This window comes from Camponotus vicinus, unplaced genomic scaffold (genome assembly GCF_025532165.1).
Source record: "Camponotus vicinus isolate PSW18456_S1 unplaced genomic scaffold, iyCamVici1.0 SCAF_13, whole genome shotgun sequence".
In the NCBI taxonomy this organism is placed as follows: Eukaryota; Metazoa; Arthropoda; class Insecta; order Hymenoptera; family Formicidae; genus Camponotus; species Camponotus vicinus.
The window spans coordinates 7897617-7916549 of NW_028141949.1; the positions used below are offsets into that span (position 1 = coordinate 7897617).

The 18933-nt window shown below is 29.7% G+C and overlaps 2 protein-coding genes and 2 pseudogenes across 7 annotated transcripts in view; 3 read left to right on the top strand and 1 right to left on the bottom strand.

The window, feature by feature from the left end:
* The window catches only part of LOC145964077 (F-box only protein 21-like), a 365010-nt pseudogene that overhangs the window by 151704 nt on the left and 194373 nt on the right, over positions 1-18933 (top strand). The window lies entirely within an intron of this gene.
* On the top strand, positions 362-7909 carry LOC145964047 (cyclic GMP-AMP synthase-like receptor). Of its 4 annotated transcripts, none has more exons than XM_083086418.1 (11): positions 363-733; positions 2136-2301; positions 2431-2601; positions 2782-2879; positions 2966-3101; positions 3213-3362; positions 3676-3843; positions 4314-4433; positions 4517-4703; positions 4860-4940; positions 7394-7909. In XM_083086418.1, exons 2-11 carry the CDS (start codon positions 2179-2181, stop codon positions 7420-7422), a joined length of 1263 nt encoding a protein of 420 aa, XP_082942544.1. In that variant the 5' UTR covers positions 363-733; positions 2136-2178; the 3' UTR covers positions 7423-7909. The 4 variants fall into 4 exon arrangements, with proteins under 4 accessions (XP_082942545.1, XP_082942544.1, XP_082942542.1 ...); XM_083086416.1 differs by having other exon boundaries at positions 363-535; positions 2143-2301; XM_083086417.1 differs by having other exon boundaries at positions 364-754.
* LOC145964051 (uncharacterized) lies at positions 5493-9207 on the bottom strand (annotated as a pseudogene). The gene is made up of 5 exons (XR_014436336.1): positions 8933-9207; positions 8720-8837; positions 8334-8631; positions 8062-8228; positions 5493-7986 (listed from the first exon to the last, which is right to left on the bottom strand). The product of XR_014436336.1 is annotated as an uncharacterized LOC145964051 (transcript).
* LOC145964568 (uncharacterized) lies at positions 11297-18420 on the top strand. The gene is made up of 9 exons (XM_083087512.1): positions 11297-11429; positions 13395-13494; positions 15314-15410; positions 15668-15839; positions 16021-16249; positions 16462-16792; positions 16919-17119; positions 17207-17614; positions 18059-18420. The coding sequence occupies exons 1-9, from the start codon at positions 11297-11299 to the stop codon at positions 18263-18265; spliced, it is 1878 nt and encodes a 625-aa protein (XP_082943638.1). The 3' UTR covers positions 18266-18420.

The following is an 18933-nucleotide window of genomic DNA, read 5'->3' on the forward strand; positions in this document are numbered from 1 at the left end:
AAATAATAAATTAAAAACTCTTTTATTTAATTTTTTTAATTGAAGAGCATATTTTCAATTTTATTGTATAGGAAAAATAAATTTAAAAAGTTTTACGACTTTTCACAATTTTATATAACATTTAATCTATTAATTTAATTAAAGATGTCTATATGTATAAAAATATGTTATTTTATTCATTCATTAATTTATTCATTCATACAGCATTTTAAACTTTTTACTATACTAAAACGCCATCTGGATAAATAACGACTTTGGCTGCGTTCCGATATTTACTGCCAGTACTGAGAATCTATAGTTTATGTCACGCATACTATAGATTTTCAGTACTGGCAGTGAATATCGGAACGCAGCCTTTAATTGATGATTCAGAGTTCTTACGTCAGTAGCCGTTGAGAGTTATTAAGAGTTCTTTCGTTTTTTGACGCGAATAACGTGTTGATATGTCCAGTGTGCAAAAACCTTCATTTGTCACGTACCTATATAAAAGCGTACTCTCGGCAAGAGCACAGTAGAATTTATAGCTTGATATATGGTAGTTATAGCTTGATATAGTCTGCAATTTTATTTATATTATAATTTTGCAAACAAATTAATTATTAATAAAGAGAATCTTTTAAAATCCAACTCGAACTAAATCTAACTCGAACTATTATTGTATTGTATTGTATTAGTACTGTACAAATCGCAATTTTTGTGAATATTATCACAAATCTGACCGATCTACGCTGAGGTAATTTGCATTTCTTGTTTGGTAAGTAGATGCAATAAAAAAACCGAATTCGATATAGATACAGAATTTAACGTATTATCAACGATAATTTTATCGTAATTTACAACAAAATGATTTTGTAATTAAATAAAAATAATTTCTTTTGTTAACGAAATTGAATATTCTCTCTTTTCACTATTATAAATTATTAAGGATTTAATTCGTTATCAACGCGATAATTCAATATTGTATTATATAATAGGATAGCTCTATGATTAAATGAATTTTTATTGATCCAAAATATTTTTAAAAAATTTAATAGTAATTTTTTAAATAATCTTTTTATTAAGCAGATCATTTAGTCGATATATTCTTGAAATAAATTTTATTCTTTTGCATCAATATTGTTCATCAAATTTGTATTAATATTTGTCACTTGTAAGAAACTCTACGAAATTTATGTACTGAATCGGCGAAAGTTAATTCCACATATATATTTCTGCATTCACATTTTTTGATCAGCATTTTTATAAACAGATTTTATTACATTTATTATAAATGACGATTTTTGCCATCGTTAAAAAAAATTATTTATATCGCGTATTCGAAATGAATATGTAGATAAATTTGCTTATTTAAGCTACCGATTAGTTTCTCGGAAATTTTGCGGAAGATTCAGAGATAATAACATATTTATTATAAATGACGATATCTATACAATATCATCTTTGTTATCGTTTAAAAAATTATTTATATCGCGTATGCGATATGAATATGTAGATAAATTTGCTTATTTAAACTACCGATTAATTTCTCGGAAATTTTGCGGAAGATTCAGAGATAATAACATATTTATTATAAATGACGATATCTATACAATATCATCTTTGTTATCGTTTAAAAAATTATTTATATCGCGTATGCGATATGAATATGTAGATAAATTTGCTTATTTAAACTACCGATTAATTTCTCGGAAATTTTGCGGAAGATTCAGAAATAGTAACATAAATCTGATTATTATGTGCAGTATACGTTTATAATGAAATATTCAAGCACAGCTCTTTATCGCACTAATTACAAACAATAAACTTTTATATCTTTATAGAAAATTTTATTTGTTCTGAATGCATTAAAAAAAAGGGAAAATTAAAAATTTAATTTTGAAATATAATAATTATTCTCTTTACAATATTATTTTCTTTTTTAATAAAAATATCAAATATTTTTTTATTCTTTCTCTACTTTTTCATCTTTTTTTAATTTCCGTTTAAAATATATCATTTATATTATTTATTACATATTTAAGAAACCTAATTGCTTGGTAATTCTATGATAAGTCCTCTTTTATGTTGTCACAATAATATAATATTGTAGTTTTGTATAATTTTAATATACATATAATTTTAAGTTAAAATTTTAGATTTTAGGTTAGAAAAAAATCCAATAATTATATATATATAATAATGCACAACAACGCAAATATTGAACGCCATTTAATTAACGATGATATATTCAATAAAATAAGTAAACGATTTATAAGTTTAGATTTTAATGATGAGAGAATTCACAATCAACATTTGAATGAGGTATTGTAAAAAAATGATATTTTATATTTAAAAATATATTTTATTAAAATCGTTATATTAACGTTTTATATAACGTTATATATAACGTTCTTTGTAATGCATTATAAAATTTATGAGTATATGTCGCAGGTTTTTAAAAAATTAACAGAAGCTATGCAACAGCAAAGCCCTCTTTTTACAAAAATGTATAAAAGAATTCTGTGGGCAGGTAGTTATTACAAAAAAACTCGAGTCGGGGACCCAGAGGAATATGACTTAAATTTGGTCATGAAATTACCCTTTAAAGAAAGAGATATAACAGTAATATTATTTTCGAATTTGAAAAAAATAAAGTATAAATAAAGTTAAAAGTATGGCATAATATGTTGGAAGTTACAAGTTTAAGAAGATTATTAATATACAATATATTTGCTTTTTTTTAAATTAAAATATATAATTTACTTTTGTTAAATAATAATAAATATTTATTAATTATTACAGTTTTTCTCAGATCATCCAGGTTACATTAAAATACGTACGACTTGGGGAGATAGAGATATGTCGTACAATACTTTAAATTTAGGACGGGAAGCATTACGGTAAATCGCACTAAAATTTTCTATGATTTAGAAAAAAAGAGAAGTTGTGTTTTTTCAAAAAAGAAATTGTATTTTTGTCTCTCTAGGGAATTAAATGCTTTTATTGATGATGAATCATATTTAAATCAAGATAAATTTCGCGGATGGATAGAAGGAATTTTAAGTAAAGTGGCTGAGAAATCCAGTAAAAGTAATAAAATTATATTCAGTGGTTATATCCCGGTAAGAGTAACATTAACATACATACAGTATTCCAACAGTGTGCTATATCATAGTAGTGTATCATGTCAAAAAGGCATCAAAAACTAAAAAATTTTCCGTCTTTATTTTTAGATAACGATAAAAAAAACAGGTCCAGCATTTACGCTAAAAGTTCCATTTAAACATTCTGGAAAGCCGGTTGATATTGATGTGGTTCCTGTATTAGCTTTTTCAACCTGTAAACCACCACCAAGATGTTCCAAAATGTCAATTTTAGAAAACGTAACATAAAATTAAAACATTATATTAGAGCAAAAGATTTGTCGTATGTGTCAGACACAATCAAGGATAATAATAAAATTATAGTTTTGAAAAATACAAGTTTATTATTTAAAATAATATTAGAGTTACTGTGACTTTGATTCACTTTTTTCATCTAACAAGATATTTTCAAAATTCATTTTTTTTAAATACTAAAATTTGCTACTTTATTTTAAATGAGATTTAATAGAGAAAAGCGACAAATAATTTGCACTAATTTATTAATTATATAATTTAAATTACGCGCACTATCATTAAATTGCACGCTTTGCAGTGTCGTCCAGGTTCTAGATATTGGTCCGCAGTCCCTAAACCTTTGAATAATAGAAGAGCCAATTTCAAAGATCGACTAAATCGTTATTGGCGATTATGTTTTTACGAGTTTGAAAAAGATATACTTTCTAATTATGGGCGTGCGAAACCCATAATACGTCATTTAAAGGTATGATAGATAAAATAATAAACATCTATTTATTTTTAATATATTAATTTATAGTAATATTATATATATTATATAATTGTATTATATATAATATATATATATATATATATATATATATATATATATATATACATATATATAATATAAGAAAAAAATTATTATATAATTATATAATATTACTATGTATTAATATATTAAAAATATAAATCTATATTATTAATTTTTAATTGATGTATTTGTATATCTAATCATTCAGTAATTTCATTAAGGTTTAAAGGGTTAATTTTTATTTTATCAATTTTTATACTTAAAAATTTTGTATAGAGAAGAAGCTCTAAAACTCCTTTTATAGAGAAAAGTATAACAAATTTTAGATTGTAAGTAAATTTATTTAAAAATATTCTTTTTCTGTACTTTGATATGACAAATTAATTTATTTTAATATATAATTATTAATTGCATTCTCTCAGAAACTCAGAGACACACAAAACTGGAACGTTGCCAGCTATTATATTGAAACATTATGTTTGAATGAATTAAACATTTTTTGGATTTCGAACAAACAATCAGATACTTCTTTATTCTTCACGGTAATGTATTACTATAATTCAAAAGTTTTTCCTTATTAAATTAGTTATAAAAGAACTTTCTTACATAGATACATTTGTTACAGATGTTACAAAAACTTCGTGAGGCTTTTCGCAGAGGCAGCATAAGATACTATTGGGATGAAAATCTTAATTTATTGGAGCATATTGGATATGATGAAATGAAATGTATGGAAGGAAGAATAAATCGAATTATAAAAGATATCGAGAGAACTATCGCAAATGATGAATATGCAATAGCAAAATATATTCGTGAGTATTTTTTTCATGAAATGTAAGTATATCGAACTATGTTTATAAAATCTGATAATTAGAATATTGATTGTTTTTACTATTTTATTTACCAAAATATACAAATATTAATATTGCAGTAATATTATAGAATTTCGGTTGAACTTTTTATTGCAGTAAATACAAACGAATTGGTATCTTTAATTGATCCATCCAATTTACATCAATCAGAATCATCAGAATCAGAATTCGAGCCTGGTAAATATGTGTTTTATATATATATATATATATATATATATATATATATATATATATATATATATATATATAGGGTGAGTTTTAATGGTTGTGTCAATCTTTTTATTATGTGGGTGATTACCGATCGCAATAAATTGATCGATACATAGATGTCAGTTAATTAGATCGACCGTATCGAAGGCCGAAATATAATGTGTACAATTAAAGCAAGTTAAAAGCTGAAATTAAGTAGTATGGATTTATTATTATTGTTAAAGTTACGCACTTATTATTATTATTATTATTATTATTAAAGCTACGTATACATATTTAATATATTAAAGCAGTAAGAATACATATTTAAAAATTCAGTACAAATTTAACACTTTAACGTTTTATGTAAAACTATTTCAAATTCCGCATTTATTTTTATGATAAAAATTTTTATATGCTAAAGGTATGTAGTATTTCTGCCTTCTTGAAATAAAATCACGCAATTGTTCCACAAGAAATACATTCTTATGAAACAATTGCGTAATTTTGTTTTAAGAAGGAAGAAAATTTTTTGCTGCATATTTTTAGCATATAAAACAATAAAAATTTATCATAAAAATAAATGCGGAATTTGAAATAAAGTTTTACATAAAACGTTAAAGTGTTAAATTTGAATTGAATTTTTAAATATGTATTTCTTCCGCTTTAATATATCGAATATGTATAATAATAAATCCCTAATTTGATCATAGTAAAATAATAATAATAATAATAATAATAAATATAATAACATATATTTAATAATAATAATAATAATAATAATAATAATAATAATAAATGCGTAGCTTTAATAATAATAATAAATCCACACTACATAATTTCAGCTTTTAAATTGCTTTAATTGTACACATTATATTTCGGCCTTCGATACGGTCGACTTAATTAACTGACATCTATGTATCAATCAATTTATTAAAATTGCGATCGGTAATCTTCCGTATGATAAAAAGATTGACAACCATTAAAACTCACCCTGGTATATATATATATATATATATATATATATATATATATAAAATAATTCATTATTAATAATCCGCTATCAGGATGAGATTCTCTTATTTTCAACTTATTTTTTCACTTAAAATTATTATTTTTTAAATTAAATCACATACGCATACATACATACATACATACACACCGATAACGGACATTCTATATACTACTCCGTGAGACTTTCGTCCAATTATAATTCTCTTTGGCTAATTTAGAAATAATTATTTCACTTTCATTTACGTTTTCGAGAACTGGCATATTGAAAATATATACAATGTACAAAAGTGTCATCTTAGTTCTCCATTTTATTCAGAGTCTTAAGAGTATAAAAATATTTTTATTATTTTTATTCTATATCCTTCTACATCAAACTTATTTCGTAAAAATAAAAACATAAGTTTATTTATTATGATTATAAATAAAGTTAAGTACCTAAAGTAATCGAATTATTAATACAGTTAATAAGAAAATTAATGATCTTATCAAAGTAAGTAAAATTGATTAAAATATTTTTAAAAAGTACTTTATGATAAAACATCTATCATTAATTAAAAGAATATTAATATACTTTAAAGATAGTCATAAACAATTAAAACAGGCTTAACATAGCTTCTTTACATAACAACATTTTCATAAAATAGTCTCATTTTTCTCTTCTTTTTCCTTTTTCTGTTCAAGAAAGAGGTAAGAATAGAGTTTAACATTGTTTCTTATAAAGAAGAGATTTATATCTTCTAATATTTTCCAACATCAAACAAGAAACATTTTTATGTTGTTATCTGATTATATACATTGTTTTTAAATTTGAGTGTATCGACAATATTCATTTTTTTAGCATTTCTCTCATCTATAATAAAAAACAAAAAAAAAAGAAATAGCTCACACAATTCTTTCCTAAAAATAAAAAGCTTTTTCCAATTTTTTCATAAGTGTCACAGAAAAATAAATTAAATTTTACATATATGTATAAATAAGCAAACAAAATAATTAATAAATCAGTATAAACAATAACTCAACATGCATTATTGAAGTAGACTACTATCACATGCAAAGCTATCCATTAATAGATTGTAATTAATTTCGTACATCTTATGATAAATTATAAAATTATATATGTAATATTAATTTATATATATGAAAAGGAAATGAACAGCCAATGAGTCATATTTTGCTATCACAAATAGTCTCATTCAGACTAATAATCCAAGTTATAAAGTCATTTGCACTTACTAATCCAATGTGTAGAGATGAGAGCTTTGGCAACATTACCTCCAATTTCACACACTAGTCTTATATCTTAATTCAACAACAATCACATATATTCTCTTTGTACTATATTGTTTTGTATCATCCTTCACTTGTTTGTATATAATTTCTATTGTTTACAACATCAATTAATAACATTGAACTAAATTCCTTTACAGCTAACCAATGGAATTGCGTGATTGTCTGACCATTCAAGAAAGAAGTCGACGATATTAGTGACGCAATGTATCATGGCAAGACAGTCGGCCTCGACTGAATGTTCCTGAGAGATATTTGAACCAAATATATATTTGTAAATGGTGCTGAGTTTTAGGTTGACTGACCTCTCTTCGCACCCGAAATCCAATCTCTTTCTTGGACAATTTTTTTTAAATGGTCGTTCTACATGAGCGATTTCATGCTGCCTTATTATTTGATTCTCTGATGTTTTCTCGTTATCTTTTTGTTTGAAATTCTTCGACGATTCGATATCAGTGTTACCGTTATATACTTCGTTTGTATCATATTTCTTATTGTTTATAGTTTTGATATATCCATCATAGGCAGATGTCATTAGCGAAGTGGACGTTGCCGTAACGTCGACCTTAGCCTCTTGCTCTATTATTCCGATATCCATATCTAACATGGAAAGTGAATCATTATATTCATCGTTCAATAAATTTTGGAACATCTTTGGTTCAGAGTCTTTTTTCTCAAAGAAATCTTTAAACATTTTCCATGTATCAATGCAGAGGATTTTGTCATCAAGAACCTTTAAAGAGAAAAACTAAGTGTTATTAAAAACCTAGAAAAATAAACAATTGGTCCTCTTAAAAATCAATTATACCTTATTTATGCGCTCGAGTTCCTGCAAGAATATTGGATAGTCAAATCATTTGCCGTTATTTGCTGCAAAACAAATTGGTGGTGTGAGACGCTGTAGAAAACACATTATTAATTCATAAACCTCACACTCGAAAGGCTGCAGTAGTAACATATCCTCGTTAAACAGCTCTACAAATTTATAAAATTATGATATCACTATATCAGAATTTTCAATTGATTTTTTAATTTTATTTATCTATATATTAATTATTCTAAGCTAATAAAACAACTTACTTGTTATGTACTCTACATTTGGTGGTATAATTTTTTGGGGATTAATCGGAAGTATTAACTTATGTAAGACTCGTGGCAAAGATGCTTTGTTGCCATTACATATCGACTCTCTTCCAACAGCAATTAAAGCAATTTCTGTGATTCTTGGCATAATCTTTTCTTGAATCAGACCAGTTGTTTCTAGATCAAAGAATATAAATGTTTGAATTTCCATTATTTTTTATATTGACTTGATGAACTCTCTTTTCTTAATCTGTCTGTGTTATCTCTTCATTAGTATTTGATTTCTATAATTTATCTACAACATTGACATGCTTATATCACAATTTTAATCATAATAAAAATAATGAGACAATTTTAATTATTCACAATTTTGTTTTACGTACCTATAAAGCGTCGAATAAGCACGCTTTTATCGAAGTCTCTGATGAGATCTAATGGTATATAAACATCTTATTTAACGTCACTTGTAGAAATCTCGTGGAATCAATTTTCACGTAATTTCTATAATTTATTTATAACAATGGCATGCTTATCATAATTTTAATTATAATAAAAATAATGAAAATTTTAATTATTCAAAATTTTATTTTATATACCTGTAAAGCGTTAAATAAGTACGCTTTTATTGAAGTCTCTGACGAGATTTATTGATATCCAAATATTTTATTTAACATCACGTGTAGAAGTCTTGTGGAATCAACTTTCACATAATACAATATTACAACGTGGTAAGCCTTATTTCTTTTTTAGCTAAACTCATCTTTCATCTTTCATCTTTACTTCTCTCCAACGTTAAAAATTATGAATATACCTTTATTTTATTTTAAAAGCGAAAATTAACTACAAAGAGAATGTAGTTATACAGAATATAAATCTTCTTCTTCTTCTTCTTCGGATTTGGATGGCCACTTCTGATCTGGAGTACGATCAGTAAATTCGGGCCAACAACTGGTTTATGCACGGGAATAGTGTAAGGAATAGAGGGAGATAAACAAGAAGGATATTCTGATCAAATGTGGAGGTTACAGGATTTAAGAAAGGAGAGTAGTACGTGAATAACCCCGGGGAAAGGTTTGTTTAGAATGTCTTGAATCTTGTAAGGTTGCGTTAATTCTTCGAATCTGGATAGCTGTGATAGAAGTGAAGTCCTTTGTGGGTTGTACAGAGAGCAGTTCCAGAAGATGTGGTCCGCGTCTTGCATGGGAAAACCACATGAACAAGAAGGGTCTGAAATCAAATTGCAACGATGTAAACTGTGGTTAAGGGCGTAGTGGCCGCTTCTAAGTCTGCAGCAAGTGACTATGCTTTCTCTGCTAAGTTTGAGCTTGTGAAACCAGGGTTTTAGCATAATTTCTTCGAAGGAACTAAAATATTTAGAGCCTTGTCTACCTTGTGTCTTGAGTAGCTTGCTTGAGCTTTCGATGAATTTTCTTCGAGGAATGGAGTAAAAGTCAGAGTGAGGGAGTTGTTTCTCAGATAATTGACCTGCGAGAATGGCTTTTTTTGCCAGATGATCAGCTGTTTCGTTTCTGAGTATGCCTCTATGCGCCGGAATCCAAACGATGGTGTTTTCATAGCCAGCTAATTTGATTTCTTGTAGCTTTTGTCTAATAGCGTAGATAACGTAGTTGTACGAGTGAGTTGATAGAGAGAAGAGCTTCGGTAACGCTCTTGGAATCGGTGAAGATGGCGGATTTAGTAATTGAGTTAGTTAGTATATATTCGAGAGTATAAAGGATGGCAAGCGCTTCCACGGTAAAGATGGAAGAGTAGGAGTAAGTTTTGAATTGAAGTTGCAGGTGGGGGGAGGGGAAGTATATAGCAAATCCTACATGATCGTCGGAGTCGTTTTTGGAGGCGTCAGTGTAGAAGGAGGTGCAGGAAGAGATTAATTGATTATAAATTTCGAAGAAGGCGATTTGAGGAATAGGAGCATTTTTGATTTTTTCCGCCTTAACCGAGGAAGTGATAATGATTGAGAGAAGAGAGGTAAGTGCATTGTAATCAATTGAGTAGACAGCGGGATAGTCAATTTTATAAATATAAGGCTTTATTCGAAGAAGAGAGCTGAAGGATCTAAATAAGAGGAATTTTTCAATGGGATTATAGTCTTCCGGGATTTGCGTGAATACCAAAGCAGTGAGAATAGTTTGTCTATGAGTGGATGAGTGTCTAGAGCGAAGATTTTTAAGATATATTTGGAAGAGAGGAGTTCAAATCTAAATCTTAAGGGGCCCTCCCCGGCCTCAGCGAGAATGATATTTGTTGGGGTAGTCCTGCGAAGGCCTAAGCACGCACGTAGGGCTCGGAATTGAATGCTTTCAAGATGATGCATAGAAGAATGGTTGTTAAATGGAAAAGTGAGGCAACCGTACTCCATAGAGCCTCTTATTAGTGCTCTGTAAATGTTTAGGAGGGAGGAGGGCGCTCCTCCCCACCAGGTTCCTCTCAACATGTTAAGGATGTTGAGGAGCTTGGAACATTGTGTAGAGAGGGCTCGAATGTGGTTGATACCAGAGAGGCGAAAGTCAAGGGTGATACCAAGAAATTTACAAGAGTCGATTGAGTGGATGACAGAATTTTTCAGTTTAATAGAAAAAGCAAAAGGATTGATGCGTTTCTTGGTAAAGATGATAAGTGAGGATTTAGTGGGCGAGACTGTAAGGCCCTTGGAGGAGAGATATTTTAGAGCTTTGTTTGTCGATGTTTCTAGCTCAGAAAGAGCTTTTCCAATATTGTGGGAGCTAACAAAAATAGCAATATCATCAGCGAATTGGATTAGTTCACTATCTTCGCCAATGAATTTATTTAGCTTCGAGACATAAATATTGAAAAGGATAGGACTAAGGATGGAGCCTTGTGGAACTCCTTTATAGGTATAGTATTCGTCGGTGGGTTTACCGTTGACTACAAACTGTAGCTTACGAGCGTGTGTGAGCGAGTAAATAAAGCGGCAAAGGATGGAGGGTAGACCCAGTTCTACGAGATCGGAGATGAGGATAGAGGGAGTGACGTCATCGAAGGCATTAGAGAGATCCAAAAAAAAGACATGCGGTAGAAGTGCCTCGAGTAAAGCTGGTGTGAATTTCGATGGTGAGGATAGAGAGATTATCTTGGCATGAGCGGAATTTACGAAATCCAAATTGCGAAGATGGGAGTTTTTCGTAGCGCTCAATCCACCAATCTAATCTGAGGAGAATAAGTATTTCAAGAGTTTTGAGACAACAAGAGGTGAGAGAGATGGGGCGAAATTTTCCTGGAGTGGCTTTTGGAATGAGGTACACAAGCGAGTGGTTCCATGTCTCTGGAAAGTCCCCGGAAAAGAAGAGATCATTCAAGATTGAGAGGAAAAGGGGGTAATATTCCTTAGGAAGGTTGGAGAGAATAGTGTAGTCTATTTGATCTAAGCCAGGAGATGATTTTTTGTTTGTGAAGAAGGAGATAACGTCCCCAATAGCCAAGTCTGCTAAAGCAGATCTTGTCAGGTAATCTGTTACAAATTTTTGTCGACAGAAAGATTACCGAATTGATGCAGGTTCTGATATATCATGTGATGTCGGCAGAATGTCAACAAAAATATAACAAAATCTGTTCACATAACTGGACAACAGATTATCAACAGAAACCGAGCAGAACTTGTTGATATAATTGACGGCACATTGATGGCAGAAACTGAACAGGATCTGTGCGGCGCAATTTTGACAGCAGATTGGTAACAAAAATCGAGCAGGATCTGCGCAATGAAATTTGATATCAAATTGTCAGCAGAACCCGAATAGAGCCTGCTGATGTAACTGACGGCAGATTGATGGCAGAAATGGAACAGGATCTGTGCGGTGAAATTTGATGTCAGATTGCCTGTAGAAACCGAGCAGGATTTGCGCACACAATATCTGATAGCAGATTGACGGCAGAAGCAGAACAGGGTTTGCATGATTCGATAGTTCCTTCGTTTACCGCTATGTGACATACTTTCTCGCAATCAAATCTCTGTCAAAAATATATATAAAGTCGCGATTATTAATAAAAGATCAAAAATATAGTAATTATTTCTATCACTTTAATTTCTGACATCTGATACAAGCAGATGAGATTCAGAATATTAAACTGATTGGAATCAATAGGATAAATGGTAAATTATTCATTTACTGCCTATTTGAAGCATAAAGCAAGAATTTAATTCTAAATAAATTATATCTCGTTTTATAAATTAAATTACTTTTACTTTATTATTAATTTAATTAAATTGAACTAGTCCTTCGTTATGTGAGAATAATTACAATATAACATATATTATTATACATTATGTTATATCAGAAAAAATTGTAATTAACCGATAACTCACCGATAATACTCTTATTTAGCACCTGTAATAATCAATTTTATTGCATTTATACAACATTAATATAAGTAAGCCCAAATCTTGTTCGGTTTCTGCTGTCAATTTGCCATCAGATTGCGTGCGCAGATCCTGCTCGATTTCTGCCGACAATCTGTTGTCAGATTATGTTTACAGATTCTGCTCGGTTTTTGCCGCCAATTGAGCGTCAAGTCATGTTAACAGCTCCTGCTGGATTTCTGCTACCAATCTGCTGTCAGATTCTGTGAGTAGGCTCTGTCAGCAGAATATAAGCTGAATGAGGACGCAGTTGATGTCAGTCTGCTGATATACTTTGATTAAATCTGTTACCAGTCTGTCGACATACTGCTAACATTTTGCTTACGGGAGTGGTACAATTCTTCGAGTCAGAAGAGATTATCAAAGATGCGACAGGAGTGAGGACGGTTCAAGTCGAAGCAGGAAGGCGGGAGTTTGTGAAGACATGAGGAGGGGGAGATGGAATTAATTAGGTCTTGGATTTCAATCGGTATGCTCGAGTTGGGAGAGGAGAGAGGAATGGATGTGTTAAGAAATCTATTTTTAAATCTTTTAACGACGCGCCATAGCGCAGAAATGCTAGTGGAGGAGGTAATGGACTCACAGAAGGATCTCCATCCCATACGTTTAGCATGACGAAGGATTTTTTTGGTGACAGCTTCTTGTTTTTTCAGATTAAGTTATTGAGTCGGGAAGGATTTCTGCGAAATGCACGAAGGGATTTTTTTCTGGACTCAACTGCTTCAGAGCATTGTTCGTTCCACCAAGGGGCAGTGGAGGGTAAGTGGAGGAGGGAGGATGGACTCTGTTGTTCGATTTTTTTCCCCTGCGATTTTCACTGAGAGAGTTGTTAACGTCTGCATTGCGTTCTGGGAGGAGAGAGACAACTATGTCTTTGAGAAAGTTGCAAAAGATAAAATATTTTTCTGTTGGAGGGATGTCAGAGTCAAGCCGAGCAGAGAGAGAAGGGAAAGAGAGTGAAAAGGAGGTGAAAAGAAGTTTTCGATTGATCTTAGAGGTATAAAGTTTATGAGAGAAGAAAAAGCGAGTTGAAATGGGATGATTGACTATAACAATGGATGGAATGTGATCGCTGCCAAGGGAGTCATCAAAAGGATTCCAAGAGCAGTATGGAGATAAATCGGAAGAGACAAAAGTCAGGTCTATGACTGATGAAGAGCGAGCGGAGTAGGAAATAAATGTGGGGGTGCCATCATTGATAGGGAAAAAAGAGAAATCTTGAGAGGAGTTAAATAGTGTAGTACTAATGGAATAAGATCGGTTGTAACCCCAGAAAGTATGATGAGCGTTGAAGTCGCCTGTAATGATGACGTGTCTAGAGCTAGGGATTTAATTAAAAAGGTCTTCCCATTTAGGAAGGAGAGAGCTGGATGGATGTCTGTAGATGGAGATGATGTGGATATCATACTGCGAAGAAGGAACTTTCACTCCAACCGCCTCAAGAATCCCGTCTGAAGAAAAGATAGAGTCGAGTTTAGTAAAAGGGATGGAGCTTTTTATCGCTAGCAGGACACCGCCAGATTTGTTAGAGGGTCCATCCTTCCGCAGAATGTGATAATTATTCAAGAGGAAAATTTTATCCGGGGAGAGCCAGGTTTCAGATAAGGCAAGGATGTCGAATTGATTTCCGATAAGAGCAAGAGTCCTTTTTATTAAGTATGCCATGACAATTCCATTGGAATAGAGTTAGGTTATTGTGATAAGAGTTATTGGTCATTTTTATTCGAAACAGGAGAGATAATGTCCGAATTAGTAGGAAGATTACGGAAGAATTGAGCAATAGCAGGAATAAGTTCGGAGAAATTGTAGGAGGTGAGTGAAGGCGAAAGTTCGATGATGAGAGTAGCAATGAGGTTAAGTGCATCCTGGAGGGATAATGGATTTGGGGGAGGAGCGGAGGCAACGATAGGGTTAGTGGGAGATGCTGAAGGGGGAGAAGAGGATGTGGGAAATGAGACGTTGGAATCGGAATGTTTATGAGAGGGAGTAGGATGATGAGGATTTATGAAGAGAGACTTAAGTTGAGGAAGAGAGGCGGATTTTATTTTAGAGTCACGGGTAAGAATAGGAGTCTAGGAATCTTTTTTTTAACAAACTTTTTTATCTTTCTGAAAGATTTCAGAAATATTGCAAATACAATATATAAAATATAAATATTATAATATTATAATATAAATATTATAAATATTATAAAAAACATGATGCAGGTATATTTCTGAAATATTTCAGATACAAAATTACAATTGAAAAATTTTAATAAAATATCTTTTAACATTACAATATTACCGAGTCGTTGAATGATTAATCATAATTTCAATAGAAATATCCACATGAAATCTACATTGATATTTCGAGAATAAAGTACCTCGACGTAATAATGAAAAAAGAAAGTTGTGTCCACGTAGATAATTCGTGGATAAATCTGCATCCACGTAAGCCACGTAAAATACGTGGATTCGACGAGGATGTGACGTAACTGTTTTTGTCGGGTATATGAATATTTTATATTTATATCATTAAACAATAGAATACGATATTATTAAGAGGATATAATATTATATAATTATTTTTGTTATAGATATTCATGCTTCAGTTTAACAAAAGGGGATGAAAGAATCTCGAACAGTGCCACGACTTTCTTAAATATCATCTTTAAGCTCGATGATTTCAAGCAGGTGCATGAAAAATTCAAATCAAGAAAAGAAAATTCAATTCAAGAAAAGAAAATAAATCGCATTTATAATATTTTATCATTATTATAAGCAATTTTATTTCTTCGTAAAATAATAAATAATAAATTTATACACACAAAATAGCACAAAAAATATTCTTACATTATTACATTATATGAAAGAAAAAAGTGAGAAATACGCATATAAAAATTAGCACATTTTACAAAATTGTGTAAATTGCAATTGTTCATATGTTTTAGGTATATTTCCAGTATGGAAAGCAAATTGTCTCACATGATCAATATGTAAATTATTATTTATTGACAATAGCTATTATGAAAAAACTGAACAATATGCCATACGAGCATTATTGCAAATGGTTTTTAGATTCAGATTCGATCTTAGACGTTGCACTGACATACATAGAATATCGTAAGTGATAAAAAGTAAACACAATTTTAAGAATTCTATATAATTTAATTTTAAGGATTTATAAATTAAATACATATTATAAATATAAATTTAATAAAAAAGTTTTATAAATTTAAAATAATTTATCAATTAAATTATATTTATATTTTATAAAAGTTATAATAAGTTTTTTCTATTGTAGTTGGAGAAGAAATCTGCATTGGAGAGTTTAGATTATCAGGTACTGAGGAGATCGGTGGACCACGGTTGATCAGTGTGTATGAGGCAACTCTAATCTTTTTTTGCAATCTTATCAGCAAAATTCAATCAAAAGACTTTCACACACTCGAGACACTTTTGCTAAAGCATCTGTTGAGTGGTCATTTTTGGAGCTCTCTGTTAAGCTCGGATGTTTGGTGCCTCATTAGCAGGTGAATGACCGCGCTTGATCTTCATAAATATTAATATAGCATTAATATTAATGAAATTGATATTTTGATGAATAAAATAATAGTTAATGCACTTAATTAATATATTATTAATTAATTAATAAGAATTAATATACTTTTTATTGATTAATACATTATTTTTTATGATTTTTTATGATTACATTAATTAAAATATTAATTAAAATATGTTTAAGACTCGGGACTTCACAGCTGTGCGCCGATCATATCAAACATCTGTTCAAAGTGTCCGTCATTTTAATAGAAAGACATGATAGCATAGAAGCGATCATGCTAGATTACATGATTATCAGTCTATTTGAACTATTAAACGAAGACATGAAATTTTCTCTTCTCCGAAATCTTATCGAGAATCTGGATACAAATAATTACGCACCTATCGTGTATTTACTAGTAGGAAAAACTAAAGGTTTTCTTACGAAACAATTATCCCATAAACTCGGGGACTTGTCGAAGGCTTTTTTGGACCTGCAAGAACATCCTTCTACTCGAAATTGGAAACGACTTGTAAGATTTATCAATATCTTATATATTGCAAAAAAAATGCATAAATTTTCTTATTAATTTAAAACTTTGATCAATGTCAAAATATTGTTTAGAAAATTTTCAAACTTGAAAATCTCTTGTTTCCAGATACAATCCATATCAACAATAATAATGATAGATTACAGAGATAATAAGGACATTATTGAAATCTTAACTAAAATATGGTCTTTCGTGGAAAATGCGATTATCGTTTGCGAGGGCAAACAATTAAATATACTATTTGATTTGTTCGTTAGTTTGCTCGATGTCACTCATCTTGGAAGTTTTCAGGATAATACGTTTTGTTCGGTATAAATATGCTTTATTGTTATTTACTTATTTATTAAGTATAAAATTTTGTGGTTGTAAAAGTATTGAAAATATTTGATATTTTAGATTTTGAAGTCTATCGCGACCTCATGCATTTATCTGCCTCCTCCGGGCAAAATCAAAATCTGTCATTTTTTACGACGATGCATCGAGGATTTTGATCATTGCAGAGTGCAAAGCGTCGCACCTACTTTGATTGAGTTGTTCGTTCATCTGTTGGAACACGAAAACTCCTGGGTACGTCAGGAAGCTCTAGAGACCTTCGAATATATGGGACAAAAATGTTCGGAGCAACTAGTCGCTAAAGTAGCAAAGGCTCTGGCTAAGATGCCTAACATTAGCAGCATCATGCAAGCTTATTTGTCCTCGAAACCGTATTATTTCCTGGAAGGCTTCGCAAATATGCAAGACTATCTTAGATATTTAGTTACAGCTATCCAAAGTCGCGGCGAGCATACGTGCTACGAATACAATGTAAGGATGATTAAAGATACAATTTAAGAAATAAGAGATAATTATGTATTTCAGGAGAGTTATTTTAATTTTATGCACAACGGTAAATCCAACAATCTACAACATTCTATTTTTAATATACACTATTAAATTAAATTGATTTATCTATAAGTCATCTTTTTCAACGATTTTATATAAAAAAAAATTATAAAAAAATTGTATCGCTCAAGAATCTCTTATTTTTATACAAAATTATATTGATCAAGATCCAATGTTCCTCTTAGAACAAAATAATTTTGATTTAATAATGTTATATATCTTTTTTCTTTTTTTTTTGAAGTATAAAACATAATTTACAAAAATTAAAATAAAACATCCTGTATACATAAGTAGTTAAGTACAAAGCATTATGACTTTATGGAAATAATAATTACAATAAATATATAATAAATTCATAAATTCAAGAAATCCGAGAGAGAGGAGAAGATACCAAGGCTAGAAAAAGACGAAACCTCATGCGATGTTATTATGCCGATATCAATACAACTGGACGAACGAGCGGAAGAATTGTGCAAAGGATTGACGAAAGTGTTGGAAGGTCAGACCGTTATCAGTGATGCCGTCTGCAGGAAATTGATAACTATTCTAGAAAAAATTCTTCGAACGAAATGAAATTTCACAGAACTGATATTTTATTTACTCTATGTGATAGATAATCTACTAGTGATAAAGATGAGGATTGATTTATCGGAAATAGTAATGATTGTAGCAATTGAAAAAAAGAAAAAATTAATAAAAGATAAATTGGAAAAGATTACTTTATAAAATATATAATAAAATAATTTAAAAAATTTATAATAACTAAAACGAAATTTATAATATTTATAACATTATTTTAAAAATATTTTATTGAAAATGAACAGTAATAATTTAAAAATAAGAAGTAAGTATAAAAATTATGAAATATAAAATCCAGAAAAGAAATAATTAAAAAATAAATAGGAAAGAAAGAGAGCTTTTAAAATTTTTTAATTGTCAACAAGTAAAACCTTAAGCTTTCTGTCAATACTAGATATTGCATAAGATTGTATCTGCTAAGATTAAGATCAAATAATAAATTAAAAACTTTTATTTAATTTTTTTAATTGAAGAGCATATTTTCAATTTTATTGTATAAAAAAAATAAATTTAAAAAGTTTTACGACTTTTCACAATTTTATATAACATTTAATCTATTAATTTAATTAAAGATGTGGTCTATATGTATAAAAATATGTTATTTTATTCATTCATTAATTTATTCATTCATACAGCATTTTAAACTTTTTACTAAAACGCCA